The 24765-nt window shown below is 34.9% G+C and overlaps 1 protein-coding gene across 1 annotated transcript in view; it reads left to right on the top strand.

The window, feature by feature from the left end:
* Positions 1 to 24765, top strand: part of ST8SIA4 (ST8 alpha-N-acetyl-neuraminide alpha-2,8-sialyltransferase 4) — a 100184-nt gene that overhangs the window by 28157 nt on the left and 47262 nt on the right. The window contains 1 exon segment of the mRNA XM_003981165.6: positions 17011 to 17304. Coding sequence (XP_003981214.2) covers positions 17011 to 17304 — 294 coding nt within the window.

Genomic DNA, 24765 nt, shown 5'->3' with positions numbered 1-24765 from the left:
TCAAAGCTTAATATTTTATTTTTAAATTAAGATTGGAAACACATATTTTTAAATTATAAATAACAATTTATGCTGTACTAGATCAAGAGGTCTTCAGTTGTATGTTTACTCTGAGACATGAAAACCAGTGACAGATTGTTTTTATTAGGGTAAATTTCAAATTTTGATAACTTATCATGAAAAAAAAAGAATGAGGAATGCCGTTTTAATGTCTGATATTTCCACAAGGCACCAACCATTCTTCAAAGTAGGCTAACAAAACAAATCCAACAACAAATAAAACCTCACACACACGAAATGGTAACTATGTGAGATGATGGATATTTTAATAATCTTTGTTTGGCAGTTATTTCTCTCTCTATATATATACACACATATATTTGTATTTATATAATCATCATGTTGTATACCTTCAACCTACACAATATTATATGCCAACTATATCTCAATACGGTGGGAAAAACAATTTAAAAAATCACAGAAATACAAAAGAAACGCCAATCTGAATTTATAGTGTTGAGCAGTTTCTCCAGTTATGATCTATGGACAATTTTGTGGGGCATTCCCTTTTCTAAATTTTTTAATGTTTATTTTTGAGAGAGAGAGGGAGAGAGAGACAGAGACACAGAGTGTGAGCAGGGGAGGGGCAGAGAGAGAGGGAGACAGAATCTGAAGCAGACTCCAGTCTCTGAGCTCTCAGCATGGAGACTGATGTGGGGCTTGAACCCACAAACAATGAGATCATGACCTGAGTGTAAGTCAGATGCTTCACCTACTGAGCCACCCAGGTGGCCCTTTAAATTATTTTGAGAGAGAGAGAGAGAGAGAGAGAGAGAGAGAGAGAGAGAGAGAGAGATTGGGGGAGAGGCAGAGAGTGAGGGGGGAGAGAGAATCCCAAGCAGACTCCACACTGTCAGTGCAGAGCCAATGCAGGGCTCATACTGGTCAACTGCAAGATCATGACCTGAGCCAAGATATAGTCAGATGATTAACTGACCGAGCCACCCAGGAACCCTAGAAATTCCTTTATTTTAATATCTATTTAGTGTGTGCAAAAAGTATCCCAAAATATCCTAAGGCCGGATAAATGAGGGGGAAACTGAAGACCTTTTCTCTCAAGAGAGTTAACACCTTCATCAATGAGATAAATCTTTAAATCAGATAGATCTGATTTCAAGTCCTAGCCTTTCCATTTAATATATATATTCAGTCTCAAATGATCTATTTACTTCTGTAAGCCATGGTTTCTTCACATTTATATATCTTCACATATAAGGATAAGAAAATCATCCTTATCTTCTATTTTTTGTGGGTATAGAAGTAGAATGAGATAATGTGTGAACTTGACTGATATAAATTCAAGTACAAATTATTTATTCAGTAAATGTAAATCTTTCTTCTGATGGTTTAGGATTAATGTATTTGTAGTATATTCATGATGTGAAAATTATATCTGTGACCTAGGTACACAGAAGATGTAAATATTTGCAGTTAAATGGTCATTGTTGCTAAGCAGTACATTTTCTCCATTGAAGTATAATTGAAATAATAGTCATTCGAGAGTTCAGAAACCTGGATCCTCCTGCTGGCATCGGCATTAAATATAGCTGTGTGACTTTGAACAAGTAATGTAAATCACTTTGGGTTTTAGGTTTCCAATATACCAAATGAGTCAGTTGAACTAGATGGTCTCATAAATTTCTTTCTGGCTCTGAAACTCTATGACTTTATTTTCTTATGATTCAATAGACACCTTTGGAATAGGTTCTGTCAACTTGCACTGTTGTTTCATTTTTTTTTCCTTCTGGTTGCCATGTTTTATGAATAAATTTGCTTCTCATCAGTCAATTTGTGGAAATAATATTGTCCACTTAATATTGCATCCTGTAATCTGGCTTTTGTTTCCTTTGGTCCAGGAGTGTTGCCTTTCTTCCTGATGTAGTCAAGCAAATGTTAGACTCAAAATTAAGAGAAGAGTATCACTTCTTAGGCAAAGAAAAACAAAACTAATTTTTAATGATTCATACAGGTTTTGGTAAATATGATAAGGTCAAGGCCTTGGGAAGTCACGGTACATAGAAAATAAATAAAGAAGAACTAGTAAATACAAGTATCATCAAAAGGCAGAGAAGTTGTTTTACATCAACATCATTTAGTATATAGTTTTGGGGAAAGGACCCTGACATTTTTCTAAGAGATCAGACCTCCCACTTCCCATATCTACTTTACTGGCATCCACCAAAATTCTGGGAACTACAGAATGTAGTCTTTTCAGTATGTTGTTTGACTTATGCCATTACTGGAAATATTTTTTTCTTAGAATATTGGCAGTCAGTATGGTACCAAATGTTAACAGTGACTATCTTTTAGAGGGAAACTTAAGAGTGTTTTACGTTTGAATTAGCTTAACTTCTGTTTTTGGTAGTGATAGTGTGTGTGTGTGTGTGTGTGTGTGTGTGTGTGTGTGTGTATGCATTTCCCCATGCAGTGAATGCAAATACTGTTTTAAAATTGGGAACAAAACCAATTTTACTTTTAAAAAGAAGGTTAAAGTGGGTGATGGACATTGAGGAGGGCACTTGTTGGGATGAGCACTGGGTGTTGTATGGAAACCAATTTGACAATAAATTATATTAAAAAAAGTGGTTAAAAATTTGGAGATAGATGAGAAAGATGATATCCTGGCAATCTGAAGAGTTGGGCTCAGTTGTAATAGTACCTGAGTGATTTTGAGCATAAAAAAAGGCTAGAGGGGCGCCTGGGTGGCTCAGTGGGTTAAGCGTCCGACTTCAGCTCAGGTCATGATCTCACAGCTCATGAGTTCGAGCCCCGCGTCGGGCTCTGTGCTGACAGCTCGGAGCCTGGAGCCTGCTTCCGATTCTGTGTCTCCCTCTCTCTCTGCCCCTAACCCACTCGCATCTATGCTCTGTCTCTCTCTTTGTCAAAAATAAATAAACATGCGGGGCTCGAACTCATGAGCTGTGAGATCATGACCTGAGCTGAAGTCGGACGCTTAACCCACTGAGCCACCCAGGCGCCCCTAAATATTAATAAACATTAAAAAAATAAAATAAATAAAATAAGGCTAGAGTTAGGGCTAGGGTAACTTATAGAGTTTTGTAGCCTATAGTTTTGTGTATTTTCTCATTAGTGACAAGCATTGTGTATGTGTGTGTGTGTGCGCGCGCGCACGCGTGTGTGAGGGGCGGAGGGAGACAGGGGGGTGGGGGACAATGTGTTTTGGATAATCAAAATCATGTGAAACTGGTATTGTGCACTAAATTTTAGGTTTGTAGTTTTGTTGTTTTGTTCTATTTACTTCAGTTTCTTTTTGGGCCAACTTATTTATTTGAAGTATAGTAGACACATAATGTTAGATTACTTTCAGGTGTTCAACATAGTGATTCAACAAGTTTATACATTATGCCATCCTCACAAGTGTAGCTACCGTTTGTTGAATTTGTAGTGTTTTATATTCAAAGTTGGGTTTAAATCCCAGATCTGAAGCTATGTAAACTGAAGCTTTCTCCCCCCTCATTTTTAAAACATGATTATAGATAACTCAATTATGTGAATGTTCTTTAAGATTTGAACAACTTCTATATAGCATCTGACAAAAGGTTATAACTAGTAGTTGTTATTATATTTAGTGAATTGTGCAGATGATCAGACTGAAGAATTGGTCTTGAGTCAAAAGCATGATGATCTCATAAATAATTGAGAATGATTTTTCTACTGTGATCCATAACTTGTTCAGGAAAGAAGTTCAAAATTAGAGTCCCATAATTTTTTGAGTAATGGTATAATCTTTTGCATAAATATATGGCTCTTAATTGTCATTATTTCAAAAAATAGAAACATGTATTTAAAGTTTAAAAGTAAAAGCAGTCATTCTATGAATTTGTTGTCACATAATTTCAACAAGTATTATTTCATTCAACAAATAATTATCAAGCAGCCACTATATGCCAAATCCTGAGAGACTGCAGTAGATATTAGGGAAATAAAGATAAATTACATGGTCTAATCTGTTTGGAGTTTGCAGTCCAATGGAGAAGATAGACATGGAGAGGAATAAAAAAATAGTAAAGTAGCAATAGTAATAGAGCTAGGAACAAAGTATTGCTGCCAGTGAGACAGAAGGAATTAATTATAAAAATGAATGAAACTAAGTTTTAAGACAGTTCTATTTGGAACAGGAAAAATAATTTCCTTTCCAAGAATATTGTATTTTTATGGTTATTATTGTCCTTAATCTTTGTTTTCATCATCTTATTAAAGTATCGTGTGAATGTGCTTTTCATGCTTTTTATGATCAAGATCACTGATAATCATCCTTAATTTTTTAACATGTATATATGTATGCCTTGCCCTTCACTTTAATTTTTCAAATGCCCCAAGCATGATTTTCTATATGTATCTTAAGAAAACTATTGGGGCGCCTGGGTGACTCAGTCGGTTGGGCGTCCAACTTCAGCCCAGGTCATGATCTCATGGTTCGTTGGTTCAAGCCCTGCGTCAGACTCTGTGCTGACAGCTCAGAGCCTGGAGCCTGCTTTGAATTCTGTGTCTCCCTCTCTCTCTGCCCCTTCCCTCCTCATGGTCTTCCTTTCTCTGTCTCTCAAAAATAAATAAACATTTGGGTGCCTGGGTGGCTCAGTCGGTTGGGCGACCAACTTCGGCTCATGTCATGATCTCGCAGTTTGTGAGTTTGAGCCCTGCATCGGGCTCGGTGCTGACAGCTCAGAGCCTGGAGCCTACTTCGGATTCTGTGTCTCCCCCTTCTCTCTAACCCTCCCCTGCTCATGCTCTGTGTCTTTCTGTCTCTCAATAATAAATAAACATTAAAAACATTTTTAAAATAAATAAATAAATATTGAAAAAATTAAAAAAAGAAAACTACTAATATTTGGAATACTTAATTTGGTGCCTTTTATATTTACAATATTTTTGATCTATTCTTTAGTTACCTGATAAGGATATTTCTAAGTCTTTGTCAATTTTAATGCATAATAGGCTTTTAAGCTTATCTCAATATTTTATGTGGTGTTCAATAAAAAAACAGAACACTATCCGGGTAAGAGAGAAGTGGGAGTTTCATTTTTACAAACCACCAACTGAAACTTGTTATATTTTAATAAAATAAAGGGGGTGGGGTCCTAACAATTGGAAGAATGCTAAACACTGGTAGTTTCTTGTTTCCACTTACCATCCCTATGTACTAATTCTTCTTATGGGTAAATTCAGACTTATGGGTATTTTAAAACATCAGAGTGAAAAAATTTTATCCATCTTTAGAGCTTCTCCTGTCTTCCTAACTTGTTTTGAATGAATTGCTCTGCTTGCTGAAAACACTAGTTACCTAAACTAGATACATCAGTGGAACAGGTCACATTTCTTGTTTCGGTTTAAATAATTCCAACTTAAAAAGATGATTTTTTTCCAATATTGGTCTATTTTAGTTAGCACAGTTTCTGACAGTTAAACATTTTAACACTTTCAGTTAAAACAAAGCTGCCAGCTTAACACATATTTATTGGTACCACACCCTTTGTTTTCCTGAGCTCACCTCTCTAAACACATTTTATCAAATGTCTAATGGGACATATGTAACATGTTTAACAGAACTAACATGTTAAAAATAAAAATTGAAGCAACTGTACAGGTATCAGAAGATTTGGTGCAGAGCTCACAAGACACCCTGAGGGCCCAATCTAGGTAGTAGATTTCTTTTCTTTGGCATGTACCATCAGAAGCCCAGAAGAGCCTGTCCCCTTTAAATGAGGAAATATATTCAAGCAAAACTGCCCATTTTCCAAAGTTACATTAACCTCTGACCCAGTTCTGCATGTTTTCAGGACATGGTTTAGAGCGTCAGCAGTGCTATTAGAAGACTGAGATATCAAATAGCTGTACACAGGTTCTCACTTCACATATACAAGATACACAGAGGAACTCTCATTATTATTATGGTTAGCTCTACTAATTTCATTAAAGATATCAACACTATATAAGCAAGTAAATATGATAACTTTTCAAATGTGGTTGAATAAAGGTACTAGTAAATATTTTAGAACAGTAGAGGGGCAGTGATTTGTTCTGCCAAAGAAATACTGTAAAGCATTGCAATGGATATTAACCTTTGACTTGTAAGAACAAACACAACTTTTTTGGATTAGAGGCTAGAGTGTATTGGAGAGGGAGGTCATTTCAGGAGGAGACCTCATCATAAATAAAGGGACATAGACAGAAAAGATATATATGGAGTAGTCTGAAGCCTTATCTCAGATTTAAGATAAGCAATGGGCTTATAGAAATAAAATTCTGAAAAGTAAGGGTAGGGACAATGTATGAAAGCCCTGGACTGATATCAGCAAAGAATTTTTGGTTAGGATAAAAATGTGATCAAAGGTGCATTTCAGTAAGATGATAACATCCTTGAAACAGAATAATAAAGTTGGAGTCTTTGTGTTAAAAAACTGGAGAGCAATGTTTTTCGATTCTGTTTAATAAAGATGCAAAGTAAGAAATACAACTTACATCATGATATACTCCTACTACTGCTTCCATGGCTGTTACTACATAGGCCACACACACACACACACACAAACACACACACACACACAAACCTTCAACAAATTTTCATAAAATTATGTGCAAGAAACACTGTCATTTTCTAATATTTTCATTCTCTTCTTTCACATTCTTTAAAAATGATGATCAGTGACCCCAAATATAATTCATGATCCACCACTGGGTCTAGCTAGTAGTTTAAAAAATAATTAATTAACAAATTATTGCAACAAAAGTCCAAAGAAACATGGTGGTGACTAAGCTGAGAAAATATCAATAGGAATAGAGAAGAAAGAATATATTAAAGAGAGATTTTCTTTTTTTTATGTTTATTTTTGAGAGAGAGAGAGAGAGAGAGAGAGAGAGAGAGAGGGAGAGAGAGAGAGAGAGAATGCGAGTGGGGGAGGAACAGAGAAAGAAGGAGACACAGAATCCAAAGCAGACACCAGGCTCTGAGCTGTCAGCACAGAGTCTGACGTTGGGCTCAAACTCCCAAACCACAAGATCATGACCTGAGCCAAAGTCAAACACTTAACTGACTGAGCCACCCATGCACCCCTATTCAGGGGAGATTTTCTGAGAGGAACTTTCTGAATCAGATATGGAGGATGAAAGAAATATGGAGATCAAGGCCTTTCTGCCAAGTCAAAATGTGATTTTCTACTAAAACAGACTATAAGGAAGTTCTACTTAGAATAAATATGATTTAATGAATGTGAAGTTGCCTTGGCCTACTTTGTTATATCAGAAAATAAAACATTCATTTTTATTCACTCATAATATGACAATTTTTCTGAATACTTGATTGGTACCAGAATGCCTAAATCCTCTGAGCATACTACCAACTGTCTTTCCAGGGCCTAGTGTGGAATAAATCATATATACTAAGTTAGAAATTATTTTTCAACCCTTGGTTGTACTTTCAAAAAAATGAAAAAATATATTCATAACTTATAATGACAAATCAAATTTTTTTTCTTTTCTTAAACAAGAAAATTAAATGTCAAAGCTATGTTGTTGTGACAAGTTTGATAGTATAATCACTAAAAGTCAGCAAACTCAGATGTGTTTCCCACAGCCTCTGTAATGACCATAGTGTACATTGTTTATTAACACCATGAATTACAATGAGAAGAAGTTACAGTTTTTCTGCCTTGGTTTTCTGGTTTGGGTGATTAAAATATCAACTATAATATTTTGTGAATACCATTTCCTTCTTTTTAATGCACAACGTAACTTTTAAGGACATACATTTCATGCTTAATCAGTTCTTCCGTGTTTAAAACAGTAGTAACTGCTTAGCAACCATTGATCAATAGGGTGGTCCAGTCCCCTGATTATGACAAGAGTACCTGAAAATATATTCTAAGTATTCTTGCTTGGTTTCCCACTCCCATGTCTTAAACATTCCCCAGTCGTGAATTTTTACCCAAGATAATGAACAGGGAATTTCTCAACAATGGCCAGCATTTTCTCTTTACACCGTCTTCAGAAAAATAAAAATGATGTTTTTTAATTACAAAGGAAGCATTTTGAGGGTATGCTTAGGATTCATTCTATATGCAATTCCAAGAAGTAACATTTACAGTAATTCAAATAAATATTAATCTTGCTACCCTATATACATTACATATTTGCATTTGTGAAAAAACAATCACATGCAAATTCTTAATTGTGATAAAGGCTGACATTAATAAATCATTTTTAAATTCCTTTAAAATCTGTGTCATATAATGACAAGTTTTTAACAATGCTCAGGGGGTTTATGAACTTTTATAAATACATTGTCAGGCCCCAGATAGAGGACAGCAGTTAAAATTCTTTCCTTCTAAATTGCTTATTGCACATTACTGTGCATTGACAACCAGCGGCTGTGAGAGTTCATTTTTTAATTGAGAAAAATATATTTGTAAGTCATTGCCCTTCTGATGCCTTACTTTCCCCTTTTAATTCTCCTATAGTTCCTTTTATTGCTCCTCCAGTTTTTTCCTCTTTTCTTGAAAAATAGGTGATGATTTGTAAGTATTCATACTACTCAAAGTTAAGCAGGCTCCAAGAAGAATGATCAATGTCAGAGATTGATTAAAAATGTGGAATCAGAGTGAAAAGCTTTGACTGTCCCCACCCTTCCTGATTTCCCAGACTCTTGTCTATTCATATGCTAGATTTCATGGTGAGAGTCTAGGCAGAGGCCCATTGAGTCAAAATACCTGTGTAAGCTGAAGTCTTCGAGTGAGTCTATACTTTTTAGGCCTTATTTTTATTTTTATTTTTATTTTTATTTTTATTTTTATTTTTTTTCCCACTGGAATAGACCTTATTTTTAAACCAATGCTTTATATAAGAGGAGATATTTGCATTTTATATTACATTTAAATTTGTTAACGTTACTAATAGCCTTCTAGTATTCTCTATATTGTTGTGAGATCTTTTCAGTATCCTTTCATTATTTTAAAATCCAGGAGATTTTTCCTTCCAACAATACCTCTTGTTCATATTAGTTTTTCATAATGAGAACAACTTTTTTATGAGAAAGAAGTCCCCAGAAGAGAAACTGAACATCTAAACAGTTCAGTGTATTTCTTTCAAAATTAAACTCATTGAGTAGACTGTACATCTCATTCTCTCCTGAGACAATTTCCTTATTTTACAGAAGAGAATGTAATCCACTAATGTTAACATAGAGTCTCAACTTGAATTTTAGTCTTGTGCCACTCTCTCTCTCTCTGTTACTCCTTCAAAATAACTAAACTTTAAAAATAAATAAATAAATAAATAAATAAATAAATAAATAAATGTATGTCACCACCAGCCTGATGCCTTCTTTTCTTCCTTCCTTTTATTCCTTCCTTCCTCCCTCCCTCCCTTTCCTTCCTTAGTCTCTGTATATATACTTTTTTAAAGCTTACTTACTTATTTTTTTAAGACAGAGAGAGTGAGAGAGAGCAAGAGCAACCGAAGGGTAGAGAGAGAGAATCCTGAGCAGGCTCTGCACAGTCAATGCAGAGCTCCATGAGGGGCTGGAACCCACGAATCGTGAGATCATGATCTGGGCCAAAGTTGGATACCTAACTCACTGAGCCACCCGGATGCCCTTCTACTTTTAATTGCCTCACTTTTCTTCCATAATCTGCATATTTTTCCCCTTCACATTCCTTTTCATGTTTACTTGCTTTGATTGCTTTTCAGAGGAACACAGCTGTTTATATATCCCTGCCAAGGAGTAATCTCCACATGCCTGGGTAGTTATCTTCTCCCATCCAAGACCCCACCTTTGGTGAGGAGTGTTTACAGAAGAGTGAGGAAGGATGTAACTTTCTCCCTTCCTTTAGCCAACCAGCCCTTCAGATCAGATGTGTGAATCAGTGAAGTCACTGGGATGATCAAAGATACAGCTCTATCACATTCAGGTGCAACTGAACTTGTGACAAAGATATCTAAATTCGTTTGTCTAGTTCTTCCTTTTCATACACAGGACTTAACTGATGCACAATGTTTCAGAGCTTAAAACCTGCCTTACTCTTTACAAGCTTTGTAAATTTATACAACTTACAACGACTCAGTTACTTCATCAATGGAGAAACATAATGATAGTGCCTGTCTTATGAAATTATTATGAGGAAAACAGCAAAAAAAGGCAAATAGAACAATTTCTAGCACACAATCAATGCTAAATAAAACTTAGCTATTAATCTTCTTGCTGTAGTAATAAAAGACCTTCACTACTTTATTTAAGAATTGTGTCAAAGTCCTAATTGTAGAACTTTATTCTAGCTTTTCCTGCATATATGTGTCCTATTCTCTTAAGTACATTTAGCCATGTTTATGAGCTTGAATAGTTTTCATATTGCCTATGAAATTAGATTTGTTTTGTCTAATATTCAAGTCATTTTTAATCAACCACTGAGTCAACCATTTAAATCCTAATTAGTTTCTTTTTGGAGGGGGGAGGGGGAAGAGTGGCTCGACTCCAGCCAAAATGGTTTATCACATGTGCTATCAGTCAATCTTTTTTCCCCACACTGTTGTTCAGTAAGTTTTTTCTATCTACATGCTCTTTAATTTGCCTGCATGCATTCCTTTTATCTCTCATAATAGGTTGCAAAAGGAAAGGGCATATAAAAAATGATTACCATAAGCTAATATTTATTACCAATTCTAAGCAAACAATTCTAAGACAAAATTCAAATATTTTGTTTCAATTTTCTCATAGCATTTTAATCAGTGTTAATAGCATCATTTATAGGAAAAGTTGGATCTCAGAGAGTTTGAGTAACTTGCCCAAGGCCATGCAGGTTGGGATGTGAACACCAATGCCCACATAACTACTCTTAAAAAGATGGCTGAGGGGGTCGCGTGGGTGGCTCATTCAGTTAAGTGTCCAATTTTGGCTCAGGTCATAATCTCACGACTTATGAGTTGAAGCCCCTTGTTGGGCTCTATGCTGACAGCTCAGGGCCTGGAGCCTGCTTTGGATTCTGTGTCTCCCTCTCTCTCTGCCCCTCCCCAGCTTCTCTCTCTCTCTCCCTCTCTCTCTCTGTCTCTGTCTCTCTCTGTGTGTCTCTCTCAGAAATAAATAAACATTAAAAAAAAAGATGATTGAGGGCAGAAACTAAGCCAAATACTTTTTATTCATAAAGTTTAAGCCAAAATTGCATACATACTGGATACATATTTAATATATTATTTGATTTAAGCACAATATATCCATTCATTAACATTCCTTCCATACCCTTCAGTCCCCAAAAAACTAAGTTATTAAATCGTATCTATGCAGTTGAAGCAACTTTGCCTAATGACTCCATTTTGGATTTGGCAGAAGTGTGGGAATAATATAGCCTAATGTAATTCTCGGTATCAATTTTTTTGAAATGTTATTTATTTTTGAAAGAGAGAGAGAGAGAGAGAGAAAGAGACAAAGTGCGAGCTGGGAGGGGCACAGAGAGAGGGAGACACAGAATCTGAAGCAGGCTCCAGGCTCCAAGCTGTCAGCACAGAGTCTGATGCGGGGCTTGAACCCACGAACTGTGAGATCATGACCTGAGCTGAAGTCAGGCAATTGAACAATCGAGCCACCCAGGTGCTCTCATTTTTGTATTTTAGAATGAGTTTGATTTTTTTTTTAATTCTGTGATTTCCCTGGAAATAATATGGCACTGTTTTTCCCACCCTTGCCAGTAATGTAAACAAATCTGGGTTTGTGAAAAAGTTTCCTCTTCTGGTTTGTCACTTAGTTATTTTCACGACATAAGTGTCATTTGTTTTTATTTCTGTCAAACTGAGGATTCCATTAATTGTTATCTGATCAAGCATAAAATGTGATATGTGTATGTGTGATTGTGTATTTCTGTGTGCATCCATCACACTGAAATGCAAATCTTCAACATGATGTTTCATCTCTATTTCTTACACTTTGTTTACTACATAATGGTATGCAACATATAAATTAACTGTTAATCCTATGATTCAAATTTCAAAATGTCATATCAGTTCAATACTTAATTATTTTATCGACATTCTGAAAATCCTCTCCTTCAAGAGATGTGAAATATAAATATTATTCTTATGGTTGAGATACTTAAAACGCTTTGTTTTTAAGCATTTTGTTTTGGCTGAATGGACTTGTATAATATGCTTAAGTCCTGGGAGGCTACACTTTCTCCTATAGGAAGGTTGGGATGAAGGATGAATATATTGACATTTTCTCTGATTCTGAAAGAAATCACATGTATAAATAGTGTCAATTAAAACCGCTATCCTGAATCATTCTAAGACAGTTGTGCTTTTCTTTTATATGCACTATGTCCTTGGACATGTTTCTTAGCCATTTTGTCCTTAGTTTCTCATCTCTGAAGTAGAGCTAATATTATTCCTTACCATAAAATATTGCAAAAATTATTGGCTTTAGGTCTTTTCAGGGCTTACTAGAGTCACTCAACAAAGTCAGCAAGTCTGATTGATAGGTTGCATGTTTTAGCTTCCTCTAGCCATTTGGAGAGGTTAACCACAAAACCAAAAAAAAAAAAAAAAGAAAAAAGAAAGAAAAGAAAGAAAGAAATAGGTATCAGAGATTCTTTGTTCTCTTGGCTCTTCAACTCAAAAGCAGGATGGGAGCGGATATGAACCATAAGCTTCCTTTGAGGGCAGAAAAGAGAAGAGGTTATCTCACATTTCATAGTCTGTTGACAAACATGGTTCCCTTGGTAATGATAGTTTGGGTTGAGTTATTTCAGTGTTGATACCTAGAAACACACACAATGGGACTGGCCAAGAGAGCAAAAAAATATGTTAATCATGTGTTCGGAACTTGTTTGAACATTAAATGGCAAAAAAGAATACAATTTGGTCTATAATCCACTCATTGTTGTTTTCTGCTCATTAATCTATGTTATTCATTTAAAGAAGTGATTAGCAACCTCCTGTATCACAGCACACACTGTTTTACTTTAGTATTGTGGATGACTAGTTCTATAGCTAGCATAAGTGTATAACACAACCCATGGGATGAATAAACGCACAGCTAAATGAATGAACCTTATCTTATGGGTATTACTAACAATAATGGTCAAGATTATTTTTTGGCCAGATTATATAATTTGAAAATAGCACAAATAGTAAAATAGCTGGGAAAAGAGTTCTGAGTATTTGAATATAGTATAGTATTTGAAAAATGAACTCTCAAGACAAATCTGTTGAGCTGTTGAAAGGGGGAACTTCTAGTTGCTTAGACTATTGAGCTATTACTTAAAGGACATGCAGAGAATATTGACAAATTAAAAGACATGTTCCTAGGGAATTCTGTGATCCTGAGGTGTTACACATGAAATAAGAGTTTTTTCCTTAAAAATTAAATGAGTTAAAATTAAAATTAATTTAAAACACTTTCTATAGCATTGAAAGAAATGAAAGTATTGTCAGTTCTATATAAAAGGAATGTTGAGAGGCAATCACATCTGGTGTGAGGTCAAGAAGAAATTTCAGAGGTCTAGAGTACACATTCCTGCAGGTTTTTAATGATGGAAAATAAACACAAATAAATTTAAAATTGGGTAGCTTACAGTATACAGGGAGTTTGGCCAACATACCTAATTCTGAATACCTGTTTTCATGTTTTTGATATGTCAAAAATAGGTAGTACACAAAATTTAATCTGGTTAAAGAAATAGAGTTTGAGTGTATTAATATTCTTATGTACTCAGTAGTTTTGACTCACAGAAATCCTTCATTTAAAAATTGGCCACTGATCAGTTTTATGAGATTAAGAATTAAATGAAAAATAATGTGTTAATTCATAAATGCTTGCTACACATTCTGGATACTTTTGAGTATTATAATCCCTCAGAAGATTTTAGAAAAAAGAAAGATGAAGAATGTTTGATTGCAGATCTATTCATAATCTTGCTCAGTCAGCAGTATTGCTACTAGTAACACTATGCAGTTCACAACAAGTCTACTGAATTGCTGGAGTGCAACACAGCTGGTTGGTTATTTTGGGTTTTATAATGCTTGCCCCGATTATGTGGCATTCAGCTAATTATATGACTAAATATCTGACTCAACCACAGAGTAGTTAATTTACTGACCACATGTGGACACGATGTTAGTCTTTCCTTCCAGTGAAAAATCAGACATAGTCACTCCAAGGAAAATGAATATACTGGACTCCTAGAGCTAATGTAGATTATATTTTATCATGTGTCCTTCTGTTGTGCTATTTTCAGTGCTTCTATTTCCATCCCTCAAGCCTGGTTACACTGTGCTTAGGTAATAAAACCTTTACAATAGAGTTCATGTGAATCAATTACTCTTTCATCTCCTCCTGCTTTTTTAGTGAACAGTACAATCAGTTAGTATTCCTTGCATCATATACATTGGCTGGTCTCCTAGATCAACCCTATTCTCAAAAAAATATTCTTATTCTCTAAGTTTACTTTTGCTTCCTACTGGAAAGTACCTGTTTTTCAACACCCAACATCACTGATGAATCTATTAGTTCTTAAAAGACACATGGCCATACAGTTATGTTTAAGAAACATGCTGAGTCAATTCTAAAAGTCAGTTCTAAAATCCTAAAAAAAAAATGTTGGCCAACGTGGGACTAGGAATATTTAATTTTTTTATATTTATGTATTTATTTTGAGAGAGAGAGAAAGAGCACAAGCAAGGGAGGGGCAGACAGAGAGGGAGAGAGATTCCAGAGCAGGCTCTGCACTGCCAGCACAGCCCAATGTGGGGCTCGATCCCATGAACTCTGAGATCATGACCTGAGCTGAAATCAAGAGTCAGGCGCTTAACCACCTGAGCCACCCAGATGCTCCAGTATGGGTGTTTTTAAATCTGTGATAAAAAAAGTAACGTAAATCATAAAGTAATTAAGTGACATTTTTCCTCTGAAAAGATAATGCAGTAGAATGTTATTTTTGTTTTTTCTAACTGGGTTGGCTCTGTTAATTTTAACAATTATAGAAAAAATGAAGTAGAGATGTTGTTTTTCTACAGTAGAAATCCTCTGAAAAGAATAGCTGAGGAATTTGATGGGGAAGACATATTATGTTAACTGTAACATTAACAAGCATTGTCTATTTTTACCTGAGGAAGGAGAAGTATCTGTAATACTGACGTTCAGAATGCATGTTCCCTGCAGTATTCAAATTCATCTTGCAATCAACTTGGTTAGAATTTTAACTATTTTTAAAGTTGGTATGAAACACAGTTTAGGACTTGAAAAATAATCATGTCCTCAACCTACAGTGAGTTCCACAGTAAGATGTCCATTTTGGCTTCTGTTCACATGTAGCTATTCCTTTCATAATATTCTTCATAATATTATGATGGCATCCATAATATTCTTACTGTGATGGGAATGAATAATATCTAATCTCATATAGTGCATGGATCATGGCTAAAGAAAAATAAATATGACACACTGTAGTGGGTATAATTAAATATATATAACTTGAAAAAAATATTTTCTAAACAATATGATGCGTTATTTTTTATTTGTTTTCTCTGAGGAGCTCATCCTAAATAATACAGACTTTGCTGAATTGTGTGAGTTGTTCCTTATGGTAGCTAATGTTGTCAGAGATCTAGCAAGTAATAAGATATATTAATTAAGAGAGATAAGGAAAGGAAGGATATACAAGCCAGTATTTTTAATAGTGGAGCAAACACTTCACCCTTTAATTAAATGTGACTTGTTTGAGAATTAAATTAAAGTGGCAAAGAGCACAAGGAAGAGAAATGTGAGAAATTTTCATAATGCAGTATAACCCACAAAAATACAGAAAGAGGAAATCAGTTTATTTCCCCTTTTCTTTAAAGGCTGATATTAGGGAAGAAAAATAAAAGAAGAAATTGCGTGTATGTACTGTGTGTGTGTTTTCTTGAAGGGGTAGATTGAATAGATTCAAATGATTTTTTTTATAAATTATCAAACTATTGCTTGTTAAATATCTAACTTTTCACGTACAAATTAACGTTTTTTAGAAAATGAAAAACATTTTAAAACTATTTTTAAGTCAAGTATCCAAACACCTATGTGATAGGATCAAAGAAGCATCAAAATTTGATTGAAGACAAAATTCAAGGTGCTTTTCAAAGCTTTCTTGCGATGTAAGAATAAAATCAGGTGCAGGCACTTTGTGAGACCCTGGAGCTTCAGTGGGGAGAAGAGGACATGGAATCCTGTCCTTCCTCCACAAAGCATATGCGGCCTGATAGCAGGGGAAAAAATGTGCATTTTGATGATGTGCTCAAAAGGAACAGAAAGATATTTGACAATAAGGGATTTTCTGAATTGTTCAATATCTCAAAAAGGCATATTAAATGTGATAATTCCACTTTTCTTACACTTCTTTCCCATTTAGGGCTGTAGAGGGCAATTAAGAATATGGTTGTGGAAAATGCTATAGCAAATTGTACTTTTACTGGACCTCAGGATACAGAAAAGCCACCTTCACTTAATTATGTTTATAAAGTTATTAAAATGACCTAAGTTTGACAAGTTGTGTGAAATTAGAATATCAAGTCTAATGTGTGTTTTACTTACTTAGAGAACAGCATGTGGTTTTAGGTTGCCTACTGCACGGCAGCTGAGCTTTTGTGAATTTACCATCATAAATTCAACTATTAGGAATTCATATCATGTGGTTTTATGAAGATAGCAACAAAGAGTATTCTTAGACAACAGGCCGAATTAATATCAATGACAGTTTGAGCCCTGTACTAGGAGAGCACATCCTTATTGAAGATAATATTCCTGAATATGTGACAACTTACTGAAAATATAATTTTATCAGGCAGATTATCTTATTTTTCTAACATGGTAGGAAAAAAAATGCTTGTTCCCCATTCTCCTTTTTATGTACACTGTTTTAGGAGTTAATGTTTCATATTAATTTTTCATTTGTCCATTAATTTTTTTTTCCTCTTCAGGTGTAATCTAGCCCCTGTGGTGGAGTTTGCTGCAGATGTGGGAACTAAATCAGATTTTATTACCATGAATCCATCAGTTGTACAAAGAGCATTTGGAGGCTTTCGGAATGAGAGTGACAGAGAAAAATTTGTGCATAGACTTTCCATGCTGAATGACAGTGTCCTTTGGATCCCTGCTTTCATGGTCAAAGGAGGAGAGAAGCACGTGGAGTGGGTTAATGCATTAATCCTTAAGAACAAACTGAAAGTGCGAACTGCCTATCCATCATTGAGACTTATTCATGCTGTCAGAGGGTAAGTGTCTGGAAAGGACCAGTCTGTCCTTGGCACAATGGAACACATAACTAAACATTTTCCCTAGACAGGAAGGAGCTTCAGGAAAAGCTTCCAATGGATACATGTTTCTCCTTTTTTATGATGGGTACGCTATTCAGCAACTTGCATTTTGTTTATGTGCTATGTTATCTTAAAGCTCATTCTCTTTCTTAAAAAAAGCAAATATTTGAACTTAGCATCTATTTATGTCTAGTCATGAGCATACTACCGGTTTTTATGTTTTGCCATGTTAAAGAGTAATAAGAATTCATGGTAAAGTTGATGAATTTGGGGTAAGAAAACTACCAACAGAAGTGCTAAATGGCTACTGGCAATATTGTGGAAGCATAAATGTGAGATATATTTAAGGAACAATTAAGTCCCTTCTGTAGTTAAGAGGTCTACTAGAGATAGAGAAGGCTGGATGAGATAACATGCCCTGATGCTTCCCCCCAAAAGCCATAGATTCCAATTTTATGAATTAAGTTAACATTTCCCTTTTATTAATACAAGCTCAGATGTAAAACCAAGAAATAGACTTTATATAAAAGTGGCAAGTGGCCAAAAGGCCAAGTTCAGTCATGCACACATATAAATGTGTAAAATATATAACACAAAGATAAGCAGTAATGTGTATTTATTGAATATCTACTGAATGCCAGATATTGGAGATAGAAAAATGAAGAAGTCTGATTACTTCTTTAAAGGAATGCATAGGCTTTATAGCAGAAACAGATGTATATATACAACTGGCTAGTACATAAACGAATGGTAAGAGGGTATATTGTCAGGAGTGTAGAGTTTGTTTCTCATGTTAGCAAAGAACACTTAAAAGTCTAACATTTCAACCAGACATAAAAAACAGAATAGCTATTTATCAGGGATAAAAATAGAAAGAGAGAAACAGGACAGAGACAGAGAGAGAGAGAGAGAGGGTGACAGAGAAAACCAAACAGAAGGAAATGTTATTGCATTATTAGAGTGAACCGAGACAATGATGTAATTAAGAACAAGGTAAACTTGAGGAATAATGGAGTCCAGTGTAAAGCATTGGAATACAAGGTTGGAAAAATAACTTGTGATTTGATTGGGAAAAGAATCAGTTTTATTTTAAAGCCCAGTTATATGTGTGAATTTAGGAGAGTAAGTCTTGTAACACCAGACTCTGAATTGGCAAGAAGAGGTACTAGGAGTATGAAGACCAATTAGACTTTTTTGATTAACATACTCGCAAGATGATAAAAATGTGGGGCAGAATTAGTGGCCATGGGAGGAAAGGGCAAGTTCAAGAGACCAATTAAATACAATGGATAGAAGTTCTAAAAGAAAAAAAGTTTCCAAACCCAGAATTAAAAATAGTTTGCTTCATATACTGTAATTGGGACTGGGCTAAGGTGTTTTCATTTTGTTTTGTTATTGTGATACTTTCCTTCCAGGATTTACCTACTGTTTCCTTGTTTAAACTCGAGACAGTTTCTTGGATTGTGTTATTCTTCACACAATTAAATTGCATTCTTATAACTAAATCATGGTTATTCAACATTCACTCTTTTGATGTTTGACATGAAGCTTCAACAAAGTAAGATAAAATACATTCATTTGGAGGATAGGTGTTTTTTTTTAATTACAAAGATTCCTGGTAATTACAGTTTGACTCTGAAGGAAAAAAAAAAGTATTTTTAACAGGATAACTTTATAAAGCATTGTGCTAAGAACACATCTTATTTTTTGATATGTTAATGTTGAGTATCATTTGAGTGTGAGAAAATATTAAAGATAACACTGTCTTATTGTCTCATCTTAAACACACACGAAGACACATACACTCTGACACACACATAGAAATATTCATACACACTCCAGTGATAGTTTATTAAAATCCAAAAACAAATGTTTTGAAGTAAGTACTCTTTGATTATAGGAAACTAATAAAATTTAAGATTACTCTGAATTAGTACCATTTTAATAGACTATTTTCGGAGCAGTTTTAGGTTCACAGCAAAATTGAGAGGGTGGTACAGGGACTTCCCATATGCTCCCTGCCCCTACACATGCATAGCCCCACTATCAACATCTTGTACCAGAGCCGTACATTGGTTACAACTGATGAACTTACATGGACACAACATTATCACCCAAAGTCCATAGTTTACACTGCAATTCACTCTTAGTTTGTACATTCTGTGGGTTTTGACAAATGGGTAATAACATGTATCCTCCATTATAGTATCATACGGAGTAGTTTTACTCACCTAAAAGTCCTATTCATCCATTCCTCCCCATTAATTCATGGTAAGAACATTTTTTGTTTGCTTTTGTTTGTTTTTACTGTGTCTATAGTTTTGCTTTTTCTTGACTGTCATATAGTAGGAATCATATAGTAAGCCTTTTCAGATTGGCTTCTTGTGCTTAGCAATAAGCGTGTAAAATTCCTCCATGTCTTTTCATGGCTTGACAGATCATTCTCTTTAGTGCTGAACAATCTTGCATTGTCTGGATGTACCAGTTTATTCATTCACTTGTTGCTTCCAAGTTTTGACATTTATGAATAAAGCTGTTGTACACATCTGTGTGCAGGTTTTGGGGTGGACATAATTTTCAACTCATTTGGGTAAATACCAAGGAGTATTATTGCTGGATCTTATGATAGGGGTATGTTGAGTTTTGTCAGAAATTGCCAAACTGTCTTCCGAACTGGTTGTACCATTTTATATTCTCCACAGTAATGAATGAGAATTCCTGTTCCTCCACATCCTCACAGCTGTGCTTTCAGTGTTCTGGATTTGGGCCATTCTAATCGTTAGCGTAGTGATATTTTATTGTTGTTTTAGTTTGCATTTCTCTGATGACATAATGATGTGGGGCATCTTTTAATATGTGTATTTGTGGTCTTTATCTCTTTTTCAGTGAGAGGTGTATTGAGGTGTTGGGCCCATATTTTAGTCAGGTTGTTGGTTTTCTTATTGCTGAGTTTAAGAGGTTTTTGTATATTTTGGATAACGCTCCTTGACCAAGTAGGTCTTTTGCAAATATTTGCTCCCAATCTGTGGCTTGTCTTTTCATTCTTTTGACAAATGTCAAAAGAGCCTAAGTTTTTATTTTTAATGAAGACCAGCTTATCAATTATTTCTTTCATGGATCATACCTTTGGTGATATATCGAAAAAGTCATTGCCAAACCCAAAGTTGTCTTGATTTTCTTCTATGTTATCTTCTAAGAATTATATAGATTTGCATTTCACATTTAGATCTATCATCCATTTTGAGTTATTTTTTGTGACGGGTATAAGGTCTTTGCCTAGATTCTTTTCTTTATATGTGGTTGTCTAGTTATTCTAGCACCATCTGTTGAAAAGATTATCTTTGGGGAGCCTGTGGGGTATATATTGAAGGGCAGGAGTGAAGTTTGGTTGCATGCACAGCCTGGGTGCTCCCAGCAATTTCCAGTGCAAGATGGTGCCAGGAGAATCTTAAAAAAAAAAAAGACTATCTTTGCTCTGCTATATTATCTTTGCTTCTTTCCGAAACATTAGTTGACTATATGCTGTCCTGATTTTGCTAGCTTTATGGTAAATCTTGAAGTTAGGGAGTGTCAGTCCTCTGACTTTCTTTTTCCCCATTAATATTGTGTTGACTATTCTGGTCTTTTGTCTCTCCATATAAACTTTGCAATTAATATTTTGTTCCCTAAATTCTGTTGTATATTTCTTCATTCACTCTAAGTGGCAAAGCACAAAATAAGAGGTATGGTTGAAATGGAGCATTTTCAATAAATTAGAATCTAAATGGAATTGTACATGATTAATAGCTGTGGATTCACATAAGCTTTTTACAGACTTTTAAAATTTATTTATTTATATTGGGAGAGATTGAGAGGATGAGCAGTGAAGGGGCAGACAGAAAGGGAGAGAGAGAGAGAATCCCAAGCAGGCTCTGTGCGGCAGCGTGGGGCTTAAACTCATGAACCCGTGAGATCATGACTTGAGCCAAAACCAAGAGTCGGAGGCTTAACTGACTGAGCCACCCACATGCCCCTTTTAACAGATTTTTTTTTTAATATAGAAAGTGCAGGGGGGAGCCTGGGTGGCTCAGTGGTTAAGTGTTTAACTGCAGCTCAGGTCATGATCTCACGGTTCATGAGTTCAAGCCCCATGTTGGGTTCTGTGCTGACAGCTCAGAGCCTGGAGCCTGTTTCGGATTCTGTGTCTCCCTCTCTCTCTGCCCCTCCACCAATCATGCTCTGTATCTTTCTCTCTCTCAAAAATAAATAAACATTAAAAATATATAGAAAGTGCAGAACCTTTTAATAACTAGTTCATCAATACTCATGTTTTGTTTTATCCACATTCCTTCCATAACGATTATAAACTATTTCACCTAAGCATTTTATTCCAAAAATTAACAAGGCCAAACTTCTGACCACTGGTGAAGTTAATGGTATACTTTCTTTAGATTACTATGCTTTAGATGTTTTTCACAAGAATTGTTTTGAATTCTCCATGAAGAACTCACCTTGCTACTGTACTACTCATCTATCTATGTGCTCCCCCTTCAGATGTCAAACGATTGAATTCTAAACTGTGACCCAGGATATAAAGAAGTAGTTCTAGAGGTGCCTTTCACTCTTCAAATCCCATTGGAAATTTGTACAGGTGGTATATGTGAAAGGTGACTTCATTTATGGAATTAATGAAATGAACACATTAATGCATGCAATGTAGCATTTCAACATAATGTGTATACTCTGCAAAGCTACTGGAACTCTGGAAGAAAATAAGGAAGTGTGAATACTGATGAAACAGATTCACATGATATGAAAGCATGAGCAAACTCCCCAAAGATCTGTTCTTTAAGTATCTGTTTTACATCTCTCTGAAACACTGTGGTTAATAAAGTTCAGGAAAATAGTTTAGAGAATTTCATAGCCTCTGTTGATTCCTGGAGTTTGTTGTCTCTCATAAAAAGTTTAGAACACCTAGTAAAAGCACGCAGTTTAGTGTGCATGTAATCACTGTGTATGCAAAGGGCCTTCCAAGCACTGCAATTACAAGTAGAGAGTTTAAGTGATTTGGAAAGCAAAAGGTTCCTGAACACAATGAGAATCATTTAGATAGTTTTCATATTGTCAAGCATCATTATTTAAACTTTTTCCTCGCTGAAAATTATGATGGCTTACCAACTTCAAACGTCTATTCAATTGTAGGGATTTTTTATAAAGCCCCCAAAATAAAACCTCAATCATAAAACTCAAAGAGATTCTTAGATTATGTTTTAATGAATGGCCATTCTTCCCAAGCCATATTAAATAAAATGTAAGGACAAAAGGATAGCTAGATTATAATTTTAAAACAATCTTACAAAATAATGAAAGGGTAATCTAATGGGGACAAAGAAAAGATATATTTACAAATTTAAGAGAATACCTGAATGCATTAAACTGGTGTGGAGTTGCAAGCTTTTCTCTGGTATTTCTTCAAAAGCTACACATGACTACATATTTTTATAATTATTTTGCAGTTTTCCTTATGAAAGAGGAATAATTTTCATAAGACTTTAAGAATGAAGAGGGGATTTTGAAACTTTAAAATGACTTGCTGAAACTTTAAAAATGTGACAAGATATAAAAAATTCAAGGTTCTATTACATTTATAATAAAATTGTCAATGTACAACACATAATATACTGAAACAAACATTACCCCTTGGACTAGTTTAAGATACAATTTTAAATTATTATATGACATATCAAAATATATTTTTATAAAATATTTAGTGTTAGTCAAAAAAGTCCTATTTTTATAATTACTATAATTGATGCACAATAGCCAAGTGCTGTTTTATACAGTGGGATGGTTATACTTTATTTTCTCATTTATTAACATGGTAAAAACAAACCAGCATGAAAAAGTAAACCCTCAGTTCCACTACCAAGTGCTATAGATAATTTTAATTTCATTTATTTATTTTTGAGAGAGAGAGAGAGAGAGAGAGAGAGAGAGAAGAGCAGAGACAGAGAGAGAGAGAGAGACAGGTTTCCCAAGCAGGTTTCACACTGTCAGTGCCAAGCCCAATGTGGGGCTCAAACTCATGAACTACGAGATCATGACCCGAGCTAAATAAAATCAAGAGTCGAATGCTTAACCAACTGGGCCACCTGTGCACCCCTGATAGTTTCTTAAGAATTCTCCAAGAAAAGGGGCACCTGGGTGGCTCAGTTGGTCGAGCATCCGACTTTAGCTCAGGTCATGATCTTGCGGTTGGTGAGTTCGAGCCCCGCGTCAGGCTCCGTGCTGACAGCTTGGAGCCTGGAGCCTGCTTCAGATTCTGTGTGTCCCCTCCCCCACCGCCCCGACTCTCTCTGCCCGCTCCACCGGTGCTTGTGCTCTGTTTCTGTCTTTCAAAAATGAATAAACATAAAAATGTTTTTTTTAAATAATTCTCCATGGAAAGAGATTAGATAGATAAATAAGTGTATTTTAAAATTATATTTTATATGCATAAAAATGTTATATACAAATTTCCAGTTCTTGCTTAGAATGATATATAGTCTTCTGCCTCTTTTTTTTTTTTTTTTTTTTTTTAAGTTTTTACTTTAGGGAGTTTGTTCCTTGGGATCTTATCTCTATTCTCTGATATCTTAATTATAATTCTCTTACCTCTATTCAGATAATTATATTTAAGAGCATAATTGATTTAAACTTTAGTTTTTTTTTTCGGGGCGCTGGGGTGGCTCAGTTGGTTAGAATGTCTGACTTCAGCTCAGGTCATGATCTCATGGCTCCTGTGTCAGGCTTTGTACTGACAGCTCAGAGCCTGGGATCTGCTTCGAATTCTGTCTCCATCTCTCTCTGCCCCTCCCCACTCGTGCTCTGTCTCTCTCTCAAATATAAATAAACATAAAAAAAAAAACCTTTAGATTTGTTGCAATCATTCTGGAAAATATATTCAAACGTTTATATTTGAATCCTTTGCCTCTGACAATTATTATGAAGCATTAAAGTATTTAAGTCAAAATTTAAATATTCAAGTCCAAATTATTTTATAAATTTATATCATCCATTAGTTTATTGTTTCAGTTCTACTACAACAAAAAAATGTTTTTCCTATTTTGTCATCATACCCTAATTATTTGTTTTAATATCAATATTCATATAATAGAGACTATACTCTCTTTAAGTTGATAAAGATACTTTGTATTAATCAAGATAAACACTTAGATTAAGGACTGGTGATTATTGAGATTAATAAAAGTTGATAATGTTCTATGTGTTACCTTCATAGTTGGTAATTCTAAAGTTATCCAACAATTTGTAAACATCTTCACCAAAATGATTAAGGGAAAGATAAATTCAGTTCATGTATATTTTTAAAAATTTTTATGAGTTCTATGATATCTGTTTTTTTATCTTTTAGTGGAGAATATATATGCTACCCTTATAGTT

The sequence above is a fragment of the Felis catus genome, chromosome A1, assembly GCF_018350175.1.
Source record: "Felis catus isolate Fca126 chromosome A1, F.catus_Fca126_mat1.0, whole genome shotgun sequence".
Classification (NCBI taxonomy): Eukaryota; Metazoa; Chordata; class Mammalia; order Carnivora; family Felidae; genus Felis; species Felis catus.
Note: the sequence above shows the minus strand (reverse complement) of the source record. Positions and strands in the feature narration are given on the sequence as shown.